Source organism: Orbicella faveolata, unplaced genomic scaffold (assembly GCF_042242905.1).
Source record: "Orbicella faveolata isolate gen_17 unplaced genomic scaffold, um_ofav_v1 contig_35, whole genome shotgun sequence".
NCBI classification, from domain to species: domain Eukaryota; kingdom Metazoa; phylum Cnidaria; class Anthozoa; order Scleractinia; family Merulinidae; genus Orbicella; species Orbicella faveolata.
This window is the reverse complement of record NW_028301564.1, coordinates 15,347,253-15,371,691: the sequence shown is the minus strand read 5'-3', so window position 1 is coordinate 15,371,691 and position 24,439 is coordinate 15,347,253. Positions and strand designations below refer to the sequence as shown.

The following is a 24,439-nucleotide window of genomic DNA, read 5'->3' as shown; positions in this document are numbered from 1 at the left end:
GTATTGAGCGTGAAAATTACTTTTATTCGCCTCAAGTATTCTCTAATTATAAGTTAATTAATTAATAGAAATCAATTAAATTATTAAAAAGGTGTCAAGAAAAAAATGTTCCCTGTATATACTAAGACTTTTGGCGGGAAAATTTGGAAAAATTTGCACAGCGTTTCCCCTGGCAACTTTTTCGGCAAAAAAATTCAAAATGGCTTCCCTTACAATTTCCCACCAAAAAAATTGAAACACCACCTCGTGCAAAAAAAGTTGAAAGAAAAACGCCAATTTGTGTCCTACCCCTTAAAAAAAATCCGAAAAAGATATTTTAACTTTGTTGTTTGTCTGAATCAATTTTGAACCGAACAAATCTTTCTCCCAAACATTTTTACTTTTTTCAAACTCTTTTGCACGAGATGATATTTTGAATAAAAACCTTTTACAACAGATTTTCGTTTGTAACACAGGACAAATTAAACCAAAAACGTCAAGAAATTTACTCGCCTTAAACAATCTGTAACAACAGTTATGAAGTTTTGGAGTAAGACAGACAATTTCAACTGTTGTTTAGCCATGATGCAAAAATAGCTCGTGTATTATTTTAATTTTGACAATAACTTCAACAATTCAGAAATCATCTCAATGTAATTTAATGTCTTATTTTTTTTCAAGTCGTATTTAGGCAATGTCCTGTGTTACAACGAGTACCAGCAGTAAAAGATCTTCATCCACTTACAAGTACAACTTATCATAAAACCCAAGTGCCTGGTTACAGCAAAGCGACTTAACCCTGCAACTTAAATCCCACCCTTAACGCGAACATGTGGATAAAATAAACAAAGAACGATAGAAAGGTTATACGGACAACAATAAACACAACGAATTGAATGAGAAACAATTCTCAAAGCAGAACATCGCGACGAAAACACGCATCAGAAATAATATAACACCTGGTTGAAATTCGCGACTTCATCTTGTTTGTTCGTCAGTAAACACATTTTAAATTGCAATATAATTTACAAAAATCGTTACAGAATCATTGCAGGTTTTATTGTATCGTTTTTTTTTTTTTGACATAAAATGGCAAAGCAGAAATAAACAATGAAAGCTTTCCAAAACACTGTTGATTTACAAACGAATGGAAACGGAATACTTCTATGTTCTTTATTTTTGCTATGCATGTCAGAAGAAAGCAATCAAACTTCAAAATTATGACGACAATTATATTTTCAAGCCAAGTTATTCGTTGCAATTTTTTTCCAGAAGACAGTGTTAATTTGCTAACGAAATCGGTCCACAAAATGATTCTCAAATCTTTGTTTTGGCTAAGTGTAGCACAAGAAAGCAATTTTAATTGAAAATTATGAGAATAAATAAGACAATTAAGAAGCCAAATTAATCATTGCTGGTTTTAACTTTCCACAATTTGAAAATTAACGGTGGCAGAAGTTGAATGATTAAATTATTCATCAGCGAAAGTTTTTTTTTAAATTTTTGGCCTGTACAATAAGAAAAATGAAAATCCTGACTTTATTTGGACAGCAAACCAGACAATTGTTCAACTGACTAAATGATTGTAAGTTGTTTCTTTTTTGGAACATCTAAAAATTTATCGACACAAATACTTGGCAAAAAAATGCGGTTAATTTGGTTGTTTTTTTGTGTGATTTTGTGGTCCGTATAACCGAAAACTGGAAATACTAAATATATCTAGAGCTCTTAATCTCAATATCTCCTGACCAGGCATTAGGGTTTTGTAACAAGCAATCAATACATGACAAGAAAACATGGGCATCTATAAACTATGAATATTCTCCGCCCGAACGTTTACTAAACAAAGACAAGCCAAAATGGGAACAACATGTCTTCTGTATTATAAAAACAAATTTGTTTTTCTTAATTAATGGTTTGAACCCTGGAGTAAAGTTGTTCGTATGGTGTGAGAGTAGTTCTGCAAACTCACTGAGAGCAGTTGTGGATGACTGGTGTTTCGAGTCCAGTGAAAAGTTGTTTGTGGAAATGTTATGTGATGAAAGACTTGCGTGATGTTTGTAACCCAGCAGTGATAGAAAAGTCAGTTATTGTCAGTTTGGATTCGTATACGGTTAGAAAATATCAGTTGGCTCTGTCCAAGTTAAAGTTCGTTAGTTGGTTTAGTCGAGGTGGCGAATACTTTGTGTAACTTGGCGGTCATTGTTCTAAGATAGTCAGGAACCAGCAGACTTTGAGTCATTCGCTGCAAGAAATTTTTGCCGTAATCAACACATTGAGCAGAGAACCAGTCAGTCAATCACAATTCCGGCCAAAAGAAAAAACCAAAAATGATAACTTGCCATGTTTTGGAGAAATCTGCTTTCTATATCAAAAAGGCCCATATTCTCTTGTCATCTACAGTTGTACAGTTGACGCAGCAAAAGTGAACCTTTTAAGGTGGCTCTCTTCATAGTTTCGTAAACACTAAATAAAAATTGAGCTTTTAAGTGCAATTTTGCTTCGTTTCTTTGTTTTTGTTGTTGATTTTTACATCAATAAAATCAATCCTGTTAAATCTCAACTGAAGTTTGTCTATAGTCTGTGGTTTCTAAACTCGCACGTTTTGCAGAGCCACCTTAAAAAAAATTATTTCTACAGCATCAAGTGAAGTTGTAAAATATAGCAACATATAAAGTACCGACTGTTTTGCAGACATAGCAAAAAGATCTCGAAAAACAACGCTAAAGAATCGAAAAGTCTTTTTTGCAAAAGCTAAAATAAATAAATCAAATGACTTTAACAATTGAGGCTCCATAATTTATAAAAATTGCATCAAGACAATCAAGAATTTGCTCCGCCCGAGATGAGCTAAATCAAAATTATCAACAGTAGAAAAAAAATAATAAGTGAACGTTCGCACTATTGTCTGCAAAAGAATCGGCAAATGGTGACTGATATTTAAACCGATTGAAATTGAAGTACTTTGTTCATTCCCCAGTCTGAAGCATTCAAGCATTTTTTCTCCGATCCAGCCAATTAGTGTACGGTGTGATGAGCCATGAGTAACCATCCTTTGCCGGCAAATTAAAGTACTTCGTTCTATTTTCCAGTCTCCAAATGAAGCCTCATTTTATCCGTTCCAGACAATCGGTGTAAAATTATTCCCTAGCAAATGTAATTAATCATCGGTCAGCCACCATTTGTACTAGCGATCTGACAATCATAAAGTTCTTATCTTTGAAGAATTCTCCCAGTTCAGTGATTCACGTTTGTCCAGTCCATTAGCTTCGTTAGTCTTCTTTCCTCCATGCCAGAATTGAATTACTGGTGGAAACAGAAATGAAAAAGTCCAAGATCAGCAAATGAAGAAATGTTCAAAAATAGTGCATGTATAAAAGCTGCAGTCGACTTGCATACAATGCAAATACTGGAGAGGCTACGAAACCGGCAAAGCAAAAATCTTACAGTTCAGTTATGGTACAACATTTACAAACATTCCAAAAGCAAGGAAACTAAATGAAGGAACTTGGCAAAACAATAACAAATTTTTACCTACAAAAACTAACGCCAGACCTTGAGAAATCTAAATGGCTACAATTTTGTGATCAGGTTAAAATTTCAGCTCGCATTTTTTTCTTTGAACAGGTAATGATTTCTCGCGCAAGACCCCTGAATTATACTTGTGTATCTCTATAAACTTCAAGTCCTCACTACAGTGTTTGGTCAGGCCAATTTGACCACTGAACATTCGAAATTTCGGTCAACTATATTACGGAACATTATTTTTGCAGAAGTGTCATTCAAATTGGCCGCTCTTGAAATATTACAAACATGGAATTTAAGATACCGCTTTGCTGTCCTGTTGCAAGATAAAGCGACGCTCAACGCAAACAACTATTGCACGTGTTCACTCGCTCGAGGGACATTTTGATACTGTAGTGGCTTTCGGAATAAAATAAAGCGACTGTTTCCAAAAGAATCGCTTACCTTCAGAAGGAATCGAATGAAGACTTCTCTCCTGGCATCAAGTCCTTCCAGCATCAAGCATCTTCTTCCCTCAAGAGTAAAATTGGCCCTTGGCCGGACGATACGTCTTCACTCATCAACAAACAGTTTAAAATGTGCAAAACTCTTCGATTGCTATGAATATGGATTAGAAACTCAAGCCAATCGCTGACAAACATGGCACGGATCCAACGCGGAAATTTGTTTGCACGCTTTTCCTACCAGCGAATCATTAACCGCGAAAAAAGAAAGAAGAAAGAAAATCGTGCGTTTGTTTTTTTGCAAGCGACAATAATTTTTTGTATGTGCATTCCATCTTGTCTTGCTTACCATGTTGTTACTACCAAATTCAACTATTTTTAAAAGATTTTTTTTCTTATATCCAAGCTTGGCTTGCAGCTAATCAGCGAAGAACCTAAAAATACACCTTTTTACGAGTATAATTTTAAAATGATCTGAACCGACCACTAACGGATTAAAGGTGCAATTATAAGAGCAATTTTAATTTTCATTTAAACTTTTAATTAATCGTTTTGATAACACGAGGCAAAAGTTTGCAAAGGATAAATTTTAATGCCCTATAGACCCCGTCCACACCACCCGGGGGAATTTAAAAACGCAGCAACCATCGGTCATTTTGGACTTGTGTTTGAGGAGAACTCAGTCAGGGAAATCACATGATTGTCATGCCAACATCGTTTTCGAAAGGCTCCGTTTTCAAAAAGTTTTCTGTCCACACGAAACCGCAAAGCCGGTGTTTTCAAATACCTCCTGCTTAAAGAGCGTTTCGAAAGGCCACGTTGCCGTGACGGATTAGTGTGGACGGAAGGCCTAACCGTGGAAATATGGCTGCGTTTTTTTTTAATTTCTCCGGCGTAGTGTGGACGGTGCCCTGTAAAAGAGGTCATGGTTTAGTAAAACATTGAAGGGATTCGAAAAAAATAGATTCCTGGGGAATGCATCAGGGAACCCGCAAATGATGCACGGGGAAAGTAGGCGTGAGCCCACCGGAAGATCACAGCGAAACACACAATTGTATTTAGTTACAACACCTATGGGGAATGCATGAAAAATTAGGAGGAGACCCAGTGAGACCTTATGGGAGAGACGTGAAGGGAGCTCCTACGGAACACGCTATGAGCGCACTGTTTAATGGGCGAAGAAAAGTATGGGGGAATTCACAGATGATTCGTTGTAAAATTAGAAGAGAACCCAACAAGACTCCGTGGGGGAAGGAACAAGGAATGTACAGTATGACGTACAAGGAAACGCATGCATGGCTGCTTGAGGAAAGTGCAAATGAACCCAACGGGAGCCTTTCGGGAACCCCATACAAGAACAAGAAAGATCGCATTGAGGACTCAGGAAAATGAATGTGGGAACGCTCGAGAAAATGCACTAGGAAACCAACGGTATTATGGCTGAGGAAATTCATGGGAGGCGGAGCTTACCCTGGCGACGGACGATTGCAGAAGTGCTGTTGTAAAAATGTTTTGAATTTCTTTTGGGATCCAGTTGCGACATTTCGGCATTCGAAATTTACCGGCCCTCTACAAGAAAAAGCGCGGGAGTTTTCACGGCTATTGTTCAAAAAGGGAAAGAAGACAAGGGGGAGTGGTCATCCTTTGAAACTTATTGGAGCGCATCATCTCATCGGTCAATGGGCCAATTTTGATATATTAAAATTCTAATTTAGCCGTTTAACAGGTAAGCAAAGTTTGTGCGGTTTTTAATTGAGTGTCGTTCAATCAAACGAAAGTAATCACTCTGGCTAATCACAAAGGACACGGACCATCCAGCGAACCAAAACGCGAAGCGTCGGTGAATGTGTGCGATCTGAGTTAGGACTGGTTCAGGTTTTACTTCTAAAGTGTTAACTGGATGACGAAGTGGCTCGAGTTTTTGAAGTCAATCACTTAATGTAGTGATGCAAAACGAAAATAAATGCGAATTACTTTCGACATTTTATCGAACTTACAGTAGCTAAAGAGCGGTTTTCGATTGAGAAACAACTGACAAACCACAGTAAAAACTACTGTAAGTCGAAAACATACATAGTAAACTAGAATTATACAAAGATAGCTTTATTTCATCTAGCGAAAAGTAACTCTGTGATATAATTATGGTATTTCAGCTGAGAAATCCATTTTTGAAATAACTAACATTCAATTAAGCTTTCTGAAGAAAACATGAAAAAGTGTTTTATAAAAGAATTGTGTAGTTCCTAAGTTTTCCATACCCTTTCAAGTAAAACAAACTTGAGTTCGATCCATCGCCTTTTATGTGCGAGGGTTAGAGAAAACTTTCGTAGAAATGATTCTGGCAACAATGTGCGTTTGTTATACGTTTCAACAAGTTTTTGAGGCCCCGTCCACACTACGGGGGAGAAATTGGAAAACGCAGCTTTATTTCCACGGTTAGGCCTACCGTCCAAACTGATCCGTCACGAAAACGGAGCTTTTCGAAAACGCTCTTCAAACCGGAGGAATTTGTAAACGCTGGGTTTGCGTTTTAGTGCGGACAGAAAACATTTTGAAAACGGAGCTCTTCGAAAATGATGAAATCGCGATAATCATTTGATTTCCCTGCCCGAGTTTTCCTCAAACACAAATCTAAAATGACCGCTGATTGTTGCGTTTTCAATTTCTTCGGCCTAGTGTGGATGGAAAATATTTGATGCGTTTTCAGAGAGAAAAAGTGTGGACGGAGCCCGGGTTTTCGGCATAGGAAATTGAATTTTTATCTTGTGTTTCAATTCGCTGTCTAATAAACGCACTACACAAGAAAATAAAATTCTTTGAAAAAATGTTTTATATACAAGATACAAAACTTCACTCAAAAGCTCAACAGCCTCTTATTCAAAAGTAGTCGAGATAACTGCAGCATATTAAAACTATTTAACTACAGAATTGATATATTTTTAAACTTTCTTTTGCTAGAAATCCTGAAATGCTTTTGGTCCTTTCTCCTTTCGTTGTATTCCTTGACCCACTGTGCAATGTAACGTTTCTCGATGTTTCGCGCCTGCACGACAGATGGGGGGTCCAGCGGATTTTTATGTCTCAAGTCCAGGTGATGGGCGCCATCTTCTATCAGCACGGCAACGAGGCTGTCGGTGATGTTCTGGGTAACCCCGCCTGCTGACCAAGGATCCAGGACTCCATTGCTGGGGAAAGGAGAAATAAAGCACGTTTTTTTTATAGGAGTACAAAAGCAGAGACCGATTCATACAACGTAGGATTATCTTTTAAAAAAGCATGCAATTTTTCGGCTAGCCGAACCGGTCTTCTTCAAGCTCAACGGGACTTTTACATTGGAAAGGGTGTATTTGTAGTAACAAAGGTATTTGCCTAATACCGGAAATACGTAAAACTAAAATGATTGACATTGTATTAACGAGAAGGTAAAATAAATTAATGAAATAACGTAACAACAGGAAATTGACTTATGTGATTTTTCTCGGATCATCGTCCGCGGTCGAATTGCTTTCTTAAATATTCTGTAAGTACAGACTCAAAACCATGGGGCATCATACTAAAATGTTAACTATTGACATTAAACACAATAACATTAGGAATTAGTCGTCAATATTTCAGCAAGGAGCTGAAACCAATTTTAAAACGCAAACCATTAACTGCCACATGTACGTTATGTTTCAAATACGTTGTCCTGATTGCAGTACTATCAATCACGTACCTAAATATGATGTTACTGTGAGATTTGATTTTCTTCCCTCCATACATAATCTCAGCCCAGTACTCCAACGGCGTGACACCCTTGGCCTTTTTACAATCCTTTGCGTACTCTTTAAAATCCCACTGACAGACGAAAGTAAATAATGATCAATAAATGACGCTTTGATGGACCAGTAAAACTACATGACCCAGCTTCCTAAGTACGAAAAATGCACAGCCAAACGCTCTTATAACTTGTCACACAATCTTTCCTTCCGTCACGCAACATTTTCACCCTGGTAACACTAGTCCTGATCTGGCCTCATACATTGTTTGCTAAAGTGCTACGTACCTTTGACTCAGTGAACATATCGTGAACTCCATCTGAGCAGAGAGGCATGACCATCTCCGTGCACGCCTACAATAACAACACAACATATGATGTAAAAATATAATGGGACAGGCATTTTTTACAGTTTCTGTGTCATTTAATTGGGGCATCTAGATTCTGTGGAGCCCGATGCGCTTCCAATCTTTGGTAGAGCACGCTGTTTCCCCTGGTTTCTTCGTGAAGAAGTACACGAACTACTGACACGAGCGTGAAGCCCGAGTCACGCGGTACAGGAGAGGGGCCTCTCCCGGCGCACTTCACCTGAGCCCGACGCTTGCCTTTCACTTCACCAAGAACAGCACAAAACTACGCTTTTTACAGAAAGGAAATATCGGTGAATGACCGCACTTAAAGCACTTTTCCACACACTTATAAAGCAATGCCAGAGGTTACTGACCTGGAAATACCAGCCTTCATCTCCAAGGAATGACACAGCCTGCTGTGAAGTGTTGAAGCACTTGGCTTGACCTGAACTGTTGTAATACACACCCACAGCCCGAGCAATTGCCTCAAGAAGTTTGTCGCCTTCTAACGATTCGTCTTGAAGGTATTTACAGGCGACCTGAATGCGGACAACGAAAGCGATTACGAAGGTTAAATGAGACACAGCCCAGATGGTTTTATTGCTAGTGTTTTGAAAGACTAAGTGATCCATTTTGCGCTGGAATTACTGAGCACCTTGTAGACAGTTGCGAGAGGCGCCCCACACATGATTTTGTTATTGTCCTCCCCCCGCCCCCCCTTCTTCTGCCCTTAATTATATTGAAAAAACAATATCCGTCATACATGTGCCAAAAAGGCGGTACCTTAATAGGCCAAGCTGGAAGAGGCTCCAAGAAACTGGCCTGGTATGGATAATCCACTGCAAAAAAACAAGTGTAGTTGTTAGCTAGAAGGGCAATCCATAATAAAAAAAAAAGTGCGATTTTTACTTTCTTTACAACAGTTGTATTTTGGGCTACGATCTTTTTAGGTGAGCAGGCTACTGTAAAAGTTTTCAACGAAAATCCCTTAAAAAATAAAGGAAACACCCAATTTCGGTTTGCCTGCCATATCCGTTTTAGAGTTCCAGATTTTGATCGTTGTTCAAGTGTCGATTTGTGATGCTCAGACTAGACTTGTAATGACCAGACTAGATCTGACCATCTGCAATGTCTTGTGTCAAATGGCTGTCTAATCTAGTGTAATAAGATTGGATCTCTGAAATCATTTCAAAACAAGCAATGGATTCAGAGCATCACACGGTGGTTCCTGTCTGTCAATCCTTCCACAAGTTTCTTTCTGAATAATGAAATCAAAATGGCAGGCTTCAATCATACGACTTACCCATCGCTAAATTGACCCAGGTCTCGGTCAGCCAGTATTCTAACTGAGTAGCGTTGTCTTGAGTTTTCAGCGGCGAGCACAACTTAAAAATCTTTGATAAAGTTTTTCGTCCACTGACTGCAAGAGAGAGGAAAGACTGGCTTTGGTTTTGCTATCAAAATTATGCATTTTATTTGGTCACAGCTAAACATAGAACGCATTTTCTGAAGCATTTCGGAGAATTAAGAACGAACAAATGAACGAACGAACGAACTACCTGACTGACTGACTGACTGACTGACTGACTGACTGTCAGGTGTGTACTTCTGCAACAAACTATTGACGTGGCTCATATCATCATTACAACAATGACATAATTTTGACGTTATAGATTATATTTCATCTCATTACCTGTTTTTCCATAAGTTTTGACAATATTCCACGACTTTTTCACGGAATCTACGCACGAATCCCCTCCATCACGATGGAAATCTTGGGTGACGATTTGGTAAAACTTCTGCAAATTAAAATCCGAGGGAAATAAGTCTTGTGCAATTCTTTGCATAGGTCCTTCAGATTCTCCTCTTGTTTTGTTTTACTTCCGGTGTACTGAGCCGGAAGTAAAAAGAAGGAAGAGGATTTGCGGAGTAGACTAGAAACGAAACGCCGCTATTCCTTATGGGATACCGATCTTACCTCGCAAGGTGTCATGCCTGTGAATTGAAGAATTGGCGCAGAAGCAGCGAGGGCCCTGGATCAGAAAAACAACAAAAAATATTTACATGATGTTTTTAAAATATTTTTTTCTGGCAATACAGAAAAACTGATCAAGAAAGGGATTTGACCACCTACCCTATAACAATGTTTGGATACTTCATTCGAAACCATGAAGCCAGCATACCTAGAGCAAAAAAAAAAAACATTTAGGCTTCCTCTCTCTCACAGCTCACCACGTAAAACATTGACTCAACTTGTTATTCCCACACCGATCAACCCACAGTACCGTACAAAAGTAAAGCAAACGAATTCCCACGAGATAAGGGACTTTTGAGGGTATATCGGCGAAAATGAACGAAGTTTCACTTCAACCGAAATTTCGGCAAAATTCTCATAAAAATTTCGCAACACAATGGTTTTGCACTGTTGCAAAATTTCGCTCTGCTTTGCGAAACTCTTGAATGAAAGTTCAGCGGCCTTTTTGCGGAATTTAAACATGCAAATTTTGGGTTGCAATCGAGATTTTTGCGCGTTGTAATTTATCGTAAACGTTTTGTTTCTTACCACCGTATGAGCCTCCAAACGCTACAACGGGACTGTCACTTGCTCCTGGAATGGTATCCTGTATAATAAAAATAATATTCACTATGACAGGAGAATTAGCTTTAGCGCCGGCCTTCGCGGGAGGTGGGGGGAGGGGGAGTGGTAATAAAACAGTTGTGTTGAATTCTGTGTTTTACATAATTGTCCAACTGTCATACTGAAACAGACTGTTCTAAGTACTCTAACAGGTTCCTCGTTTAGTTTAACTTTATCACCAACAAGAAACGTACTACTGCGTGAATGAGGAATACCCCAGAAAGTTTAAATTGTCTAACCAGCTGAATACTGTTGGACAATTTCTTTAGATTTGAGTCGCATTGAAATCCCCACCTCCGTTGCGTGACGAGCCAAAATAAGACTGCTAGGGTAACTCCAGAAACCATAGTTAAGTGAATGTTTACGCAGACCTTATCTGGGCTCGTCACTCAATCTTCGTGATGAGCCAAAGGAACACCTGCTTCCGAGTCTAATGTTTACCTTAAGGTGACGAATGAGAACAGCAAAGTCTGCCAACGCTTGTTCCGATGTCAAATATCCTAAATATTGTGGTCCCTAAATTAAAAAAGAACAGTTAATACCCCTTAAAACAGAAATGTCCTGATGAAGAGACAATCAAAGCTACTACGTGCAATTATTGTTTCACTGATGGATGAGATTTAAATAGCCATAATTGGTTACTACCATACAGCTACAAACCTTCCACCAACCTTGTAAGATTCTTTTCCAAACGGTAGCGATTTGCCGTAGTATCTATGCTCTGCAAACACTAACATCGCTTTGAACTCGTCAGCAATGTCCCACATGAATCCCTGTATAGAAGACATAAAGCAATTACTGTCCACGTTCGATTTCTCGATCCTAGAATTGCAGTCAATTTTATTTATCGTTTGCATGGGCTGATTTAGGGAGAAGGTACATGTTGCCAGCCCTCCCTCTTGCTTCTGGAAAAATTGAAATTTGATATTTCATTCGAAGCCTCAACTTGCTGGCCACAACTTCTGGAAGAATGAAGGAAAAAGCAGCACAGAGAATCTAGTTTTTCCCGGGTTTATTGGAGGTTGCACCGCAATTGTTTTGTAACACAGCATCTTCCGGTCTGTTACAGCTCCAACCATGTTTCAGAGAATGACATAACAGCTGAAAAGCAGCACTGTCTGATTTTCTGATTCCCATAATGTCGTCTCTGGTTGTCACCACTCTACTAATGTCCCAGCTTTTCCCAGAGTTCCAGTCCCCTAATGACATCCATCCGACAGCAGAGGACTGGGGAAGAGTCAGGATTCAACTCCACCCCCTCCCCCTAAACTCCTCCGAGCTGCACCTCAAATAAGTTAACCAGGAATTTATGAATGGTCTAGCTGATTTCACTACTTACTGTGTTATTGGCAAACCAAGTGATATCTCCTTCATTTCCGGTGTAGAAGAAAATCGGTTCTCCCTTATCCCATTTTTTCATGGCGACAAGATAGCGTTGCAGAAAGGTTCGATTGTTGTTAAAGTTGAAGTGATCCAGCTGCGGAATTGTAAAAGAAATTATTTCACTTCAGACCAGGAAAGGATTTAAATCATTTACAATTAAAATTGATGTTGATTAAAGCGTTTTGAAAACCATATCAAAGAGGATAGCGTGACGGTAACGTTAAACCGGTGTCAGCAAGACACCAAAATAACCCACAGGAAAATCTACACCAAAATGTCATTCCGTTATACCAAACATGGAATTAGAGTACTGCTGCTTTCGGTTGAAAAAAAGAAACAGTTTAAAGTTCGTACGATCGAAAGTGAGATCAACGGAGAGTTTTGTGAAATGTGAAGAAGAAATAATGCTATCGTAGTCACGTATCACTCACCTTTTGGCGAAACGTCCTTGTCTCGTAAATGCAAAACTTACACAAATGTCTCTTGGCATGATGCTCGAAATCCTTTCCTTGAGGGCGAGGGAAGCGAGCCTGAAGACGAAACGCTTCTCCTACAGAAATAACCGCAAGTGCAACCACCACAATCTTACACAATTCAGCAGCCACCATCTTGCTTCACACGCTTGCCACCGGCATCTGATGTGACAGCGTGTGACTTCCTCGACTTTTCTTGGCTTTTTTCGTGTCTCGTGACTTCCGTTGAGTGCTATCCATGTGACTTTCTCGTGAGTGGCATGATGTCTTCCGATTGTTGTGAAATTAATACCTCGCTCTGCTCGCCTTGGCAAAGTTTATATTTTAGTTTCCTTTTTGGTACCTTTTTAAAACTTTGCACTTACTCCCGATGAGAGAATTCGAGTTCGGATTATCTCATGATTTATTAATATGGATTTTTGGTTGTTTTCATTCGTCGGCCAATAGCCGGAATGATCACGACAGGTTGTCGCAGTCACAGTATAATTGGTGCTTTACTTTTATAAAAGTACTCTTCCGTTTTTCTTTAATTAAAGAATACCGTATTTTTTTCTTATTTATTATTTTTTTTTATGTCTTCGCCTGTCTCGCTTTTTCATAAGTGTACTCTGCGCGCGAAGAGGCCAGTTCTCGCAAAGCTGTCATCGTCTGAAAATGTAAATATGGTCTATTGTTTCTTCGCCATGTTTCACTCAGCCCCTGTTGCTAGTGTGAAAATATACTGGTGGAGACAGACTGAAACGACCCCCCTCCCCTTCCCCATTGCCCGTTCTCCAGGACTGACAATTTAATTATAGGATCCACGTGAGCAAAAAAATCCATGTTACTTCAAGAGTTAGATTTTTTATGAGAAATTTTCATAGGAACGGATTCTTGCCATCAAACAAAGTGCTGTCTTAAATTCGATCGACAGTCAGTTGGTAAATGTACTCGAGCGATCTCATAATGTAGAATGGCCAAACAAAAAACTACAATATTTTCAATATCGATAAAACAGTCACATGGCGAACAGTAAAAAGTAATGCACAGACCTGAAGTTACAAATGATCAGCAAATAGTTTCTCCAAACAGTTTCAACAATATGTCAGACTACAAGTGATAAGAATAAAGAAATCAATGAGAAAATGTCAGTTTGGCGGGTTAAAATTTTGGTCTTGGACTATTTCAGAAGCAATATTTCTCAGATCGAATGATCCACCCTCGGCAACCTCTTCCCATGTCCCTTCCAGGCGTCGAACTAAATGAGGACTTAAATACGAGGCGCGAAAGTGTCAAATAGTTGCTTGTAAACTAAACGTTTCGGGCTTGTTCTTTCTTCACCAACTGAAGAAGGGTCAATCCCGAAACGTTTATTCTACAAGCAACTATTTGACACTTCAAAGAGCCTTTTGAGCCCCTTAATTCATTGCTTAGTGTCACGCATCTTACAGTTTTTTGCTCATTCCTACTGACTTTTAAATGAAGACTTTGCTGAAATCATAATTCACAAAAAATATATTTATACCCCTTGTTGTCTCTTGCTCGCTTGGTTTTATTGTTCATGAAACGTTTATGCCATGAAGGCAAAACATCGCTCGTCAAACATAGCGGTATACGTTAATTATTCATAATCATTTCCATACTAAGTCTGATGTTGATTTCCGAATGATAGCGCGCAATTAAAAATAGAGACAAAGCAAATTGATTGCCAAGAGATAAGATTTATTCCACACTAGAAAAACGTTACATGAACCAGTTTGGCTCAATAACTTCTTCTTTCGCTCGACGTTCTTTTGTTCCATTGACTCTACGTTACATATTACATTACAGTGATCTGAAAAGTTGACTAAATCATAGCAAATAAAACATAAACGTTGCAATCAATTACGAAGAATACAGTTTTTCTGGTATTTTTAATATTGTCTCATCGTCACTGGCAATATTTCGTCTTGGCTTTCAATTTTTAACCTTGTTTCTCCTGTGCGATAGCTAAAACAAAAACAAGTAATAACAGGGATTAATTTCACAGCTGCTCAAATGAGATGAAAGGTTAAAAAGCACTTTACCATAAATGATTTTGGAACACCGAACATGTGATATGCATTATTAAGTTACAGTCAACAAAAGTGTGGTCGCGCCCAATGGAGTTAAAAAAAAGAGAAAAATTCAGATTCATCTTATGAACATCAACAGAATAAATTCAAAATTGCTTGCTATCCTTGTTATGACGCGTTATTTTTCCATTTTCTCAAAATAGTCAAATATGTCTGCGTTGTTCATTTTCTACAGACAGATAAATACGACTTATGTCTGAATTTACATTCAGTCGCTTGAAAGCATTGCTCATGGAAATACACCGACCCATTACTTACTTTCCTTTGTTGGCAGAGTATTCTTCTCTTCGGTGTTGGTTTTTTTGAGTTTTGAAGTGTCGAACTTGGTTACTTCTGATAAATCCGGTTTGTCTGACATCTTTACTGTGAATATCATGCGTGGAATGCAAAGTCGAGTGATTGAAATGTATAAATCGTAAGTGATTAATAAAACAGAGTGAAGCACCGTAAGCGTAAATAGAAGTCAAACCGCACACAAGCTAACATGGATAGTGTTTACCTGGCAGTCTCTAAAATCTCGATCGCTGTGGCTTTTTCAAAGTAGAAAAGCAAAGTGTGATGAAATGTTCTTTCGCTGATCACTTTATCTTAAGAAGTCAGACAATACGTCACAGCTAGAAGCTCGGCAGGGTTCATCAATTACAGGAATTTACAAGAACCAATCAGAAAACGTTTCCTTTGTTGCGTTCCATAATATATTCGTCATCCCGCAAAAAACCGAATGGCTACAATTTAACTGCAAACATTTTAAACCGCGCGGGTGTATTTTCAAAACGCGATAGTAAAACTAACGCAAGAGATTTCCCGAGTTAATCTAAATTGGCATCGCGTTTCGAACACATTTTAATTTGTGAAAGTACAGGCAAGATATATAACGTCAAGTAACATTAGTGTTTACATAATCTCACCCAAAACACCCACATCAATAAAACTACGACGTCTGTCGGAAATCCGATTGTGCGTTGAGTCGGCGTAAAAGCTTGAATCACGCCTTTGTTCAACGGTCACACCCGAGCGACTATGTACGTATGCTCATTTGAAGTGTGTTTTTAAGATTGTTTCCGCTAATATACAAAGCTGCTTTCACGTTTCGCCCACACGTAAAGCAAACTTGAACAAGAGACCGAAAATCACGCGCTTTTGTCAGTCTCGACACCAAGCCGAGGTTTTAAAGCCCGTTGTTATGAGGAGTATTTAGACCGGGTCCGAGCAAAAAGGTGTGATGCAGTAGACTGGGGTCTATTAAAACGAGCAAATTCCGCTTACTTACACTGGAACTTAGATTTCTAAAGAAATTCCACGAAACTCCCGTCTATATGAAGAAGGAAGGTTTTTGGCGCATTTTTGTTCTGAGGCAATGGGAAAAGGTGATCATGAGTTTTTCAGGTTGCCAGAAAACAGGACTTCATATTTCGCGCTGTAAGATCTGCTCGCGCTGGTTGTACGCGTAATGTTTTGTATTTCTTCTGACTTACGAATAAACGTTATGAAACTCTTTACTCTGATATCGCCGGTTAACTTGTACGTTTCTCAGAACAATCAGAATAATGCTTAATCACAGCCAAAATCTGTTTTCGATCAGTTTCTTATTGTTTCTGCTTGTTTGGCGAGTAGGAAAGTCTGACGCGTACAAGTAGCTAATTTGCATAATGTAGCACGTGCACTTTCAAATCCGAGTCGGTGTTTTTTAATTAGTACTTTTTCCCCCATCTTTTGTGCTGGGATGACGGGATAATTTTTGCCAACGCTAAAGGGCTACTAAGATCACGGTTTCTTCATAGTGAAATTTTATACTGCGAAAATGAAGAAGACAAGGAGTTTTGAGAAGTCAAACAACAAAATGAAATTGTTAATCGGGTTGATTGAAAAGTGCTACCGTAATTTTGCTGATTTAATATCTGCTGTCTTCCCACATTTCCAGCTAAACTTCTAACATGCTCTCAAATATTTATCAGATCAGTCAAACATATATAAAGCTAGAGATATTGTTTGCGTTTAATGTATGTTTTTACACGAAAGAGCGTAATGGAAGTCAATTTGCCATGTTTAGATACAAAACACAGATCGCCGGGCGCTCCTTTTCCTCGACAACCAGCGATTAATTGGATTTTTACACAAACAAAACTGAGCAGTATTTACAGACGAAAGTTCTTATGCCTTGATGAGGCATCACGTATTGCTTGCAATTCAGACGAAACTCAAACGATAAACTCTATGGCGAAATCCTTGCAAGCGTGCGGTAAGAGGAGGGAGACTTTGAAGTTCTGAAACGCTGCTATATCCAAATATATCCAGCTGGTTTTTTACTATGTTATGTAAAAGCTATCGATCTTCAACATATGTAAAATTTAGAGTGGAGTAATGTGGAGTACTCGTGAAAGAAGCAGCGCATCACGGCTTGGTCATGATAAGCGGGACATACCTGCATTCGACACTGTCTTACTTCACTCAAATTTGGGTAGCCTACGACGAAGTTACTTAAGCATCATTACAACAGACATAAACGTATTGACTTTTAGGTCTAAAGCATCAAAAAGGCTTTTGAAAATACACCACTGGTGGCTCAAAATAAAGAAAGAAAAGTTGATTTCCGGTTCGTCGAGAGGAGATTTTTGGCAGCCATTAATCTCACCAGAAGCGCGGAAGGAGCGCTCGTGCCAGTCTTTCTCCGCATCACACATTGGACCAAGAGCGGACTGCCCGTTACACCGCCCGGCCTTTTTCCGCCCTGCTATTAACACTCCGCAAAACAAAACAAAAAATTGCTGTTCTGTATGCACGTTTTGGAGTTTCTCAAAATCATGCTGAAAATTCGTTTGCTCGCTCTTTCGTTCGTTCGTTCGTTCGATCGGTCGGTCGTTCGGTCGTTCGGTCGGTTGTTCGCTCGTTCGTTCGTTCTTTCGCTCGTTCGTCCGTCCGTTTGGTAGTTCGTTAGTTAGTCAGTTAGCAGTACTCTAGCTTGTAGCTTCAGGCTTTGGTTAGGACAAAAGGGCTCCGAGAACGTCGGTTTACTTTAGAAAACAAAGATAGCATTCAACCAGCCTTGATTCTTATTCTCAGCAGCTGTTTTCAGTTTATTATCAACCAACATAAAACTTCTGGGAACTGAGCACAGTCATAAGATACCTTAAGTTCGCAATATCAGACATCATTAAAAATATTCCAAAATTTTAGTACTCGTGTTTTAAAACCTTTAGTCTCAAGCTCAAAAAACAGTAATATAATTCACGAACTCGCCACTAGTCTGCAGAATTCAAAAGCGTACATTTATCTCTCTAATGAAAAAGTTCAAAATTGAAATATATAAATAGCCCCCAAAATATTTACACCGGCATTATTTCTGTAATTGGTAATAATTCTAAGCCGACTAAAATGCGGCCGATTGTGGCTTAAGCCTACTTATAACACCAAGAAGTGAAATGTTTAATTACGTTTTGGCAGAAAATTAAATCTTTGGGGTGTAAACAAACCTACGGAAAAAGGGGTAAAGTATAAGCATTGATAAACTTCCTGCACGAAAAGCTCTGATTAGCAACTTAATTTGCTTTCCACTACGTGGGTTTTTGATATTCGCGACCAGAAACTTGCTTAATTTATGGGGAACTTGAAGAAAAATTCAAAAATAATTCGATAACATAAAAAGAGAAATGAAAAAACTCGTCCGTCAAATGATACAAATACAACAGTGTTAGAGACAAAAAGTCGGGTGCTTTGCATTTTTGTAAAAAAAAGCAACAGCTGCAAGCATAAATGAAACATGTCAGAATACAAAACTAAATAAGGCTTAAAAAGAATAAATTAGTCTCATTTCTGCAATCACGATTAGATTATCATGATTATCGCATCATGACTATCACAATTCAATTATCACTGAGTCCATGGTTATAATTATTACTGAAAAGACGGTGAATTAATTTTCGTCGCCTAGGTATGACGCGCTCTCCTGCATTCCCGCCAAAAGTCTGTCAACTAAAAGCGACAAAAACGCGTCCATTGGGTCCATGGCCCCACGCTGAGCCCACTTCGGAATGGTCAACTGCGCATGCGAGAAACCGAGCTTCTGAAGAACCCAGTCAATGTTAACTGGGTCCATGTTCTTCCCAGCCCAAGACAAGAAACGAACTCGAGGCTCTAGTTTCCAGTGCTTGCTCCGGAACTGACGTATCCTCTTGGCTTCCGGTTTGGGAGCTTTCTCTCTGTCTTCTTTTTCAGTCATGCGCTCTTTGCGGACACGCGAGGGTGGAGACATCCCCCGCGGAATGGAACCTAGGAGATACAAAACAAAACTGTGTTGAAAACATTCGCCACATGCACGTTAAGGTACACGTCTCTAACAACTGGCCACCCAGTAGGCCATTTTACAATTGTGTGCTTTGTTACCTGGCCTATGAATGCAAGCGAGCCTGGAGGTGACCTTGCTTTGATACAGACCTCACTGCTTTTCTCATTTAAATGCAAACTAGTTAGCATAAGAACAACTTGATTTACACAACAAAAGCAGTGAGGTCTGTATCAAAACAAAGTCACCTGCAACCTCGCTGCCATTCAAAGGCCAGGGGCCCGTTTATCGAAGGTCCCGAAAAGTTTTCGCACCCGGAAAGCCGTAGCAAAATCTCAAACTTTATGATTACAGAGCTGTTTTATTCATGTATTCTTCATATGAACTGAGGTTCCCTTCATACAAGAACTTTCAGGCGCATACACTTCTTCGTTTTTAGATACTGATGAACTAAAAATGGCTTTACGGACCCGAAAGGTTTCCGGGACTTTCGAGAAACGGGCCCCCAGTCACTGAACAGAGAACTGTAAAATGGTCTAGGAGCACACACTGTGTGAACCATGTACAGGTACAGACAAAATTAAAAACTGCGTATTTCAACGCAATAAACAGGAGTAAATATTTCTTTAGACACGCACCTGAAGAGGTGGTCTCGTTCTCTTTTATGTACGTCTGTACCACGTCATGTAAGAAGAATAAAAGGCCCACATCTACCGTAACACAAAGCCCATCATCAAAGGTTGAGGTCAGGGTTGTCTCCACTACATGTGGGCTTGCCGGTGTCACAGGCAGCGGCGTGACTGACGGAGCACTGGTAACGCAAGGAACACATCTTTAAGTCAAAAGGACTGTTTTTATTTGACAGAAGTTACTGCCGAAAACTACTTAACTGTGTTCAGCTTAGCTTTCTTACCTCTTTTTCTTACAGACCCAATTGGATGCGATTGAAGTCATCGGCATATCGTGTTCAGATCGGAATTCCACCTCAAACTTTGGAATCGCGAAGATGGCCTCCGTCTCGTGCTCGTATCGGAAGCCGGCCGTGTAGCTCGATCTTCGTTCTTTTGACGTAGCTTTACCAGGGCCAGTCCCAGATTCCGGGCGATCACGAGGCTTATCGAAACTTGAGGGCGCGGTGGAATCGGTCGGGCTTATGTCCCCTCCGGTTGCACAGACGTAGTTAAGCCAATCTTGTACCGTGCTGCCCATAGACGGGGGGTTCCTCCTGCCGCGAGCAACCTTTTGAATGATTCCGACGTGTGCTGTGAAAAATGTAAACAATGACGTTTTCATTTACCAACAGTGATTAACACGTAATTTCTCCTGACAAAATCGATACATTGTCTAGCAGACAAGTGAGGAGAATAACGTATTTCATCATCGCGCGTATTTCTGTATTTGCTTTGCGCGATGATTGTGAGAGCAAAGGCAGTCTCGATTCCGGGGGGATTACCACATAAAGAGGACGGAAGGGCTTGTAGGAAATTTTGAAAAGAACTCCTACGAGGTACCAAGATGCTGTTTTGTGGGCGTGGCTTCAAATGTTTCCCCACCCCACCCCCACCCCCCTTAGACGCACCAATACTAAAACAACACATTAACTGACACTTTCATAATTTTTAATGGTGATAAAGACGATTGTTTCGAATACCTTCCACTCGTGAAGTTGATTTCCAATATCTCCTTCATATTCTTTCGCGCTCAATACTCTAAAAAGTGCCGCAGAAACTCCCGTTATCGACCTTTCGAAGTTGAATACCCTAAGAGGAACCGAAACCGTTTTTTTTAACCCCTCAAAAGTACGACGAGCACTCCCGTCCTTTTTATATGAAAGTCCCTCCCCTCCTGGGGGGTCTCGATTCACTTACCTGAGGAAGGCGACAGTTTCCCACTGACCGAGTCCTCCGTGCCATGACCGAGCCTAAGCGAGAGATCCTGCACGGCTTTGACGCGCCTCACCTGACAACTCTTCTCAACAGTGCACACCTTACTAGTGAACGTCATGTAAGGTCTCTGAAGTGTGAACAAGACCCAAGACTGAGAGCGGAAGTTTACTCCATGGAAGCAAGCCAGAGAGACGGCTTTGCCATGCAGGGCCAGACTGCCTCCCAGTAGCACGCCTCTCTCTGGCAGGGGGCTGCTCAGGACACTCAACTTGAGGCTTCTAACGGCGTTCAACACTTTACCCCAGTGTTGATACTTCAGGCCTGTAAAAACGAAAAGAGAGAAAGGTGAATGGCTCTAACCGTTAATTTCAAAGAGCGATATATAACACCTACTTTAAATAAGGTTCCTTCTTTTTAACTGCAACTTATTCTAGCAGCTTCATTTATTTAAAATTTAGCAACTCTTTCATTAAGCGATTTCTTTTATTTTGAAACTGATTTTTCGCGATCTCAACTGAAACACCTAAACAATTTTTTAAAAATTTAGAGGGTGCCCGAAACTCGAAAAATATAAATTTTGCTAGAAATAGTCCTCTCAACTTCTATTAAAAATATCAATTCATTTACAAGCAGACTGACGATATTGCCTTACATTCTCAAAACGAAAGGTCTAATGAAATATACCACAGTCAGTTAGGAGATTTAATAGTACTTCAAGCCTGGAACTAAAGTAATTCTTCTCTGCCACAACAGTGAATACAATATGAAACCACAACACTAACCGTCTTTGTTTCCTTCTTTGCCGGCGGCTGGCGATCCTGTGGAGACTGGTGAGGACAGTGATGACATCACATCGCCAGCGATGTACGTGATGTGAGGCCGCAGAGAGGAAAGTGCCCGGATGCTGTTTCTGTGTTGCTGGGCAACAAATTCTTGAATCTTTGCAATCATCTTAACCATGTCAGGGGTAGTGGAGCGACAAATCATGATCTTGAAATCATTCCACGCCAGGTCACCGTGCATGTAGATTTTAGCGTTAACTGGCTCACGCTCCTGTTCGAACAAATTATCTGCAAAAGAACGAAAAAAGACCCAGTTCATTTTAACACAAAATCAATAACAACGGGAAAACGTTTGTACAGTATCATGTGTAAATTATTGTAGAAATCAGTCAATTACAAGGAACTGTTCTGTTAGACGGCTGGCAGCCGGTCTTTTCTCTTCGGATCTAACGAATGATCATCCTCGAAGCGAACGCAAAAGGGTGGTCTCTATGGAAGAGAAGGTGTTCCGGCATTTCGTGAGTGCCTCGGCAATGTCTTGTCCAAATCCTTTTTCGTCAGGCTAAAGTGTCTCGCATAATACTCTCTATTTCGAGAGGAAAACAGACTCCCAGTCAATGAAAATTCTGATCAAAGTACATGAGGTGAGAATAGCTTACCAGTAGAAGGGCTCGTCGTTTCTTGCAGCGTCCACTCATCGTGCAGGTCTGTCTTGAATGCAGACAGGTTTCCCATAAGTATACATGTTCCCATGTAATCAACACGCGCCTCAGCGTACCGCAGGCTCAAGTGGATCAGGTGCTGTGGATTACAGCCTCGCTCTTCGTTGATATCAGCTGGAAAAAATAAAACAAAAATAAAAACCGTGTCAGCGACACAGCCGCACGGTAAAGCAGTGGCGCGCAGATCAATTATTTGCCGAAGCCGAGTTGATCTGCGAGACACCGAAAAATCACGACATTTTGCGACAATCGAGTTCAGTAATTGTTTTATCACTCGATCACCAAGTTTGTTTTCATATTTAAATCCCTCTCTGACAGCTCAGGGGAGCGATCTGCCATTTCTCACACAAGAGGGTGGTTACAAATACACATGAATATTATTCAGTTTTCAGCAAAACACATTTAGACGGCCACACGCATGAGCAGTGGGCAGTTATTTGCAGGTCACGTGGTGCGCTCTCGGCCAATGAACAAGAAGAAATGCGCCGAATGATCATTTCTCGTACCTCGCATCTTGAGCTCTTGTATTTCAATATGTCCGCCAACAATCCCGCTTCGTGCTTCATAGATGGCCTGCCTGACACTGGCTGAACCCTTCAGTTCACGACGACCCGTGTTAGTGAGGGTCAAGTGGCACTGGGAACGAAGATCACTGGTGCTCCAGCTGAAAAAAAAGTACAGTTCAACCCCTATTAAACGGACACCCTCGAGGAAATAGATAGTGGCCGCTTAAAGGGAGCTGGCTGCTTAATGGAGGTACAAACAAAGCCCCTCATCAGGACTTTGATTACTGGCCGCCTAATAGGGGTGGTAGTTTAATAGGTGACCGCTTAATAGGAGTTCGACTGCAAAAACAACGGAAGAATAGTATTCTTAGACCAGCGACAGGCCAATTTCGATATATTAAAATTCTAAGTTCGATTCATGGTTAAGAGGAATAGCATAAATGATTTTTTTCATGAACTTCGGTGCGAATTTTTTCGGTTTAGTCCACTAAGCGTCAGAGCGATGACAGAATAATTAAAATAATGTGAGTAAAGTGGAAGAAACCATCCATTTTATGCCTGGATCAATGAAAATTTTAATCAATAGCATAAATGAGATGAACAACAAAATGTGCACGCAAAAGAAATTAAGCTGTAAAAAGATGGAGCATGATCTTACAGTGTCTGTCCCATAACACTGCCCATATTTGTCGAAATGTCAAGTCGAGACAAATTCACAGCCACAACCACAAAAGTCTCCCACTTGGACCTAGTCCCTCCGAGACTGGACGAGGAGGAATGGCTCAGAGGTCCGTCAACTTCCGTTTCTGATGAGCCTTCAATGACTTTTAGATGCGGACGTTCAGGAATAGAGTGCTTCCTACCATCTGAAACGGGACATAGATTTTAATACTGTTTATTTGTCAAACTTTACAATGCGACTACACGAACCGGATCACTTGGAAAAGAGTTAACCAATCAGAACGTCACTTGAGTACAAAGGATAGTAATCTTTTTCTCAAATAAACCGATAACATTGAGCAACACGAACATAAAAACTCAACAAAGTGCGAGGTGTTGCGAACCTCTCAGGAAACTTTGCCATTTGTTGATTGGTTAGTTTCAATCGTAAATTTTGTACGCTTTTCAATAGTTTTGATATAGCTGTCGCAAAATGAGTTTTCAAGCTAAATTTTTCGAGCAAGATTTATAATTATGATAACTCGCCGTCAAGGACTGAATCTCTAAGAGTATATGTAACACAGAGGAGTTGACAGTGTTATTGTTTTCACGCCAAACAGACCGTTGCTTGCCATCATGAGAAGCTAGCAGTCTTAGGGTCGTTTCCATTCTCAGTTTACGTTGTGATTGGTCAGTTTTCTTCTAGGTGGCCTGGTTCGAGTAGTCGCACTGTAAAGAAGCTGCGTCGCAGAAGTGAAAAGCTAAGCCATAAATGTTTCAATTTTGTCACGTAATCCATCTCAAGCTTTACCATATCCCAGCCATCCTTGTCTCTTCTTATTTTGTTTTGTTTTTATTTACTCTTTCGTGTTTTTCTACCTTAGTATATAATTATTTTGGGATTTTCTTTCGTTTTATGACAGACAATGTCACAGTCCCATCCATATTAAACATCACAAAGCC

The 24,439-nt window shown here is 39.9% G+C and overlaps 2 protein-coding genes across 4 annotated transcripts in view; both read right to left on the bottom strand.

The window, feature by feature from the left end:
- Positions 1-6,034: 6,034 nt before the first annotated feature.
- On the bottom strand, positions 6,035-13,059 carry LOC110043023 (lysosomal Pro-X carboxypeptidase-like). The gene is made up of 14 exons (XM_089273198.1): positions 12,507-13,059; positions 12,032-12,169; positions 11,364-11,465; positions 11,134-11,208; positions 10,618-10,675; positions 10,189-10,237; positions 10,033-10,087; positions 9,748-9,853; positions 9,358-9,474; positions 8,838-8,893; positions 8,429-8,593; positions 7,993-8,058; positions 7,663-7,784; positions 6,035-7,132 (listed from the first exon to the last, which is right to left on the bottom strand). Exons 1-14 carry the CDS (start codon positions 12,681-12,683, stop codon positions 6,868-6,870), a joined length of 1,551 nt encoding a protein of 516 aa, XP_089129324.1. The 5' UTR covers positions 12,684-13,059; the 3' UTR covers positions 6,035-6,867.
- Positions 13,060-17,688: 4,629 nt separating this feature from the next.
- LOC110042955 (bridge-like lipid transfer protein family member 1) overlaps positions 17,689-24,439 on the bottom strand; it is a 60,753-nt gene continuing 54,002 nt past the window's right edge. For all 3 annotated transcript variants that reach the window (XM_089272513.1, XM_089272515.1, XM_089272514.1), the window contains 8 exons: positions 23,475-23,682; positions 22,817-22,974; positions 22,248-22,424; positions 21,589-21,876; positions 20,789-21,127; positions 19,834-20,182; positions 19,559-19,731; positions 17,689-18,907 (listed from right to left, as the gene is read on the bottom strand). In XM_089272513.1, the coding sequence (XP_089128639.1) occupies positions 18,552-18,907; positions 19,559-19,731; positions 19,834-20,182; positions 20,789-21,127; positions 21,589-21,876; positions 22,248-22,424; positions 22,817-22,974; positions 23,475-23,682 (2,048 nt within the window). In that variant the 3' untranslated portion in view covers positions 17,689-18,551. The remainder of the gene's footprint in view (positions 18,908-19,558; positions 19,732-19,833; positions 20,183-20,788; positions 21,128-21,588; positions 21,877-22,247; positions 22,425-22,816; positions 22,975-23,474; positions 23,683-24,439) is intronic.

Coding starts and splice junctions, on each gene's coding strand:
- LOC110043023 (XM_089273198.1), bottom strand. CDS start 12,683: ATGGTGGCTGCTGAATTGTGTAAGATTGTGGTGGTTGCACTTGCGGTT. Junction 11,209..11,363: donor TTGGAAAAGAATCTTACAAG/GTTGGTGGAAGG, acceptor TTTTTAATTTAG/GGACCACAATATTTAGGATA. Junction 8,594..8,837: donor TTCCAGCTTGGCCTATTAAG/GTACCGCCTTTT, acceptor GTCCGCATTCAG/GTCGCCTGTAAATACCTTCA.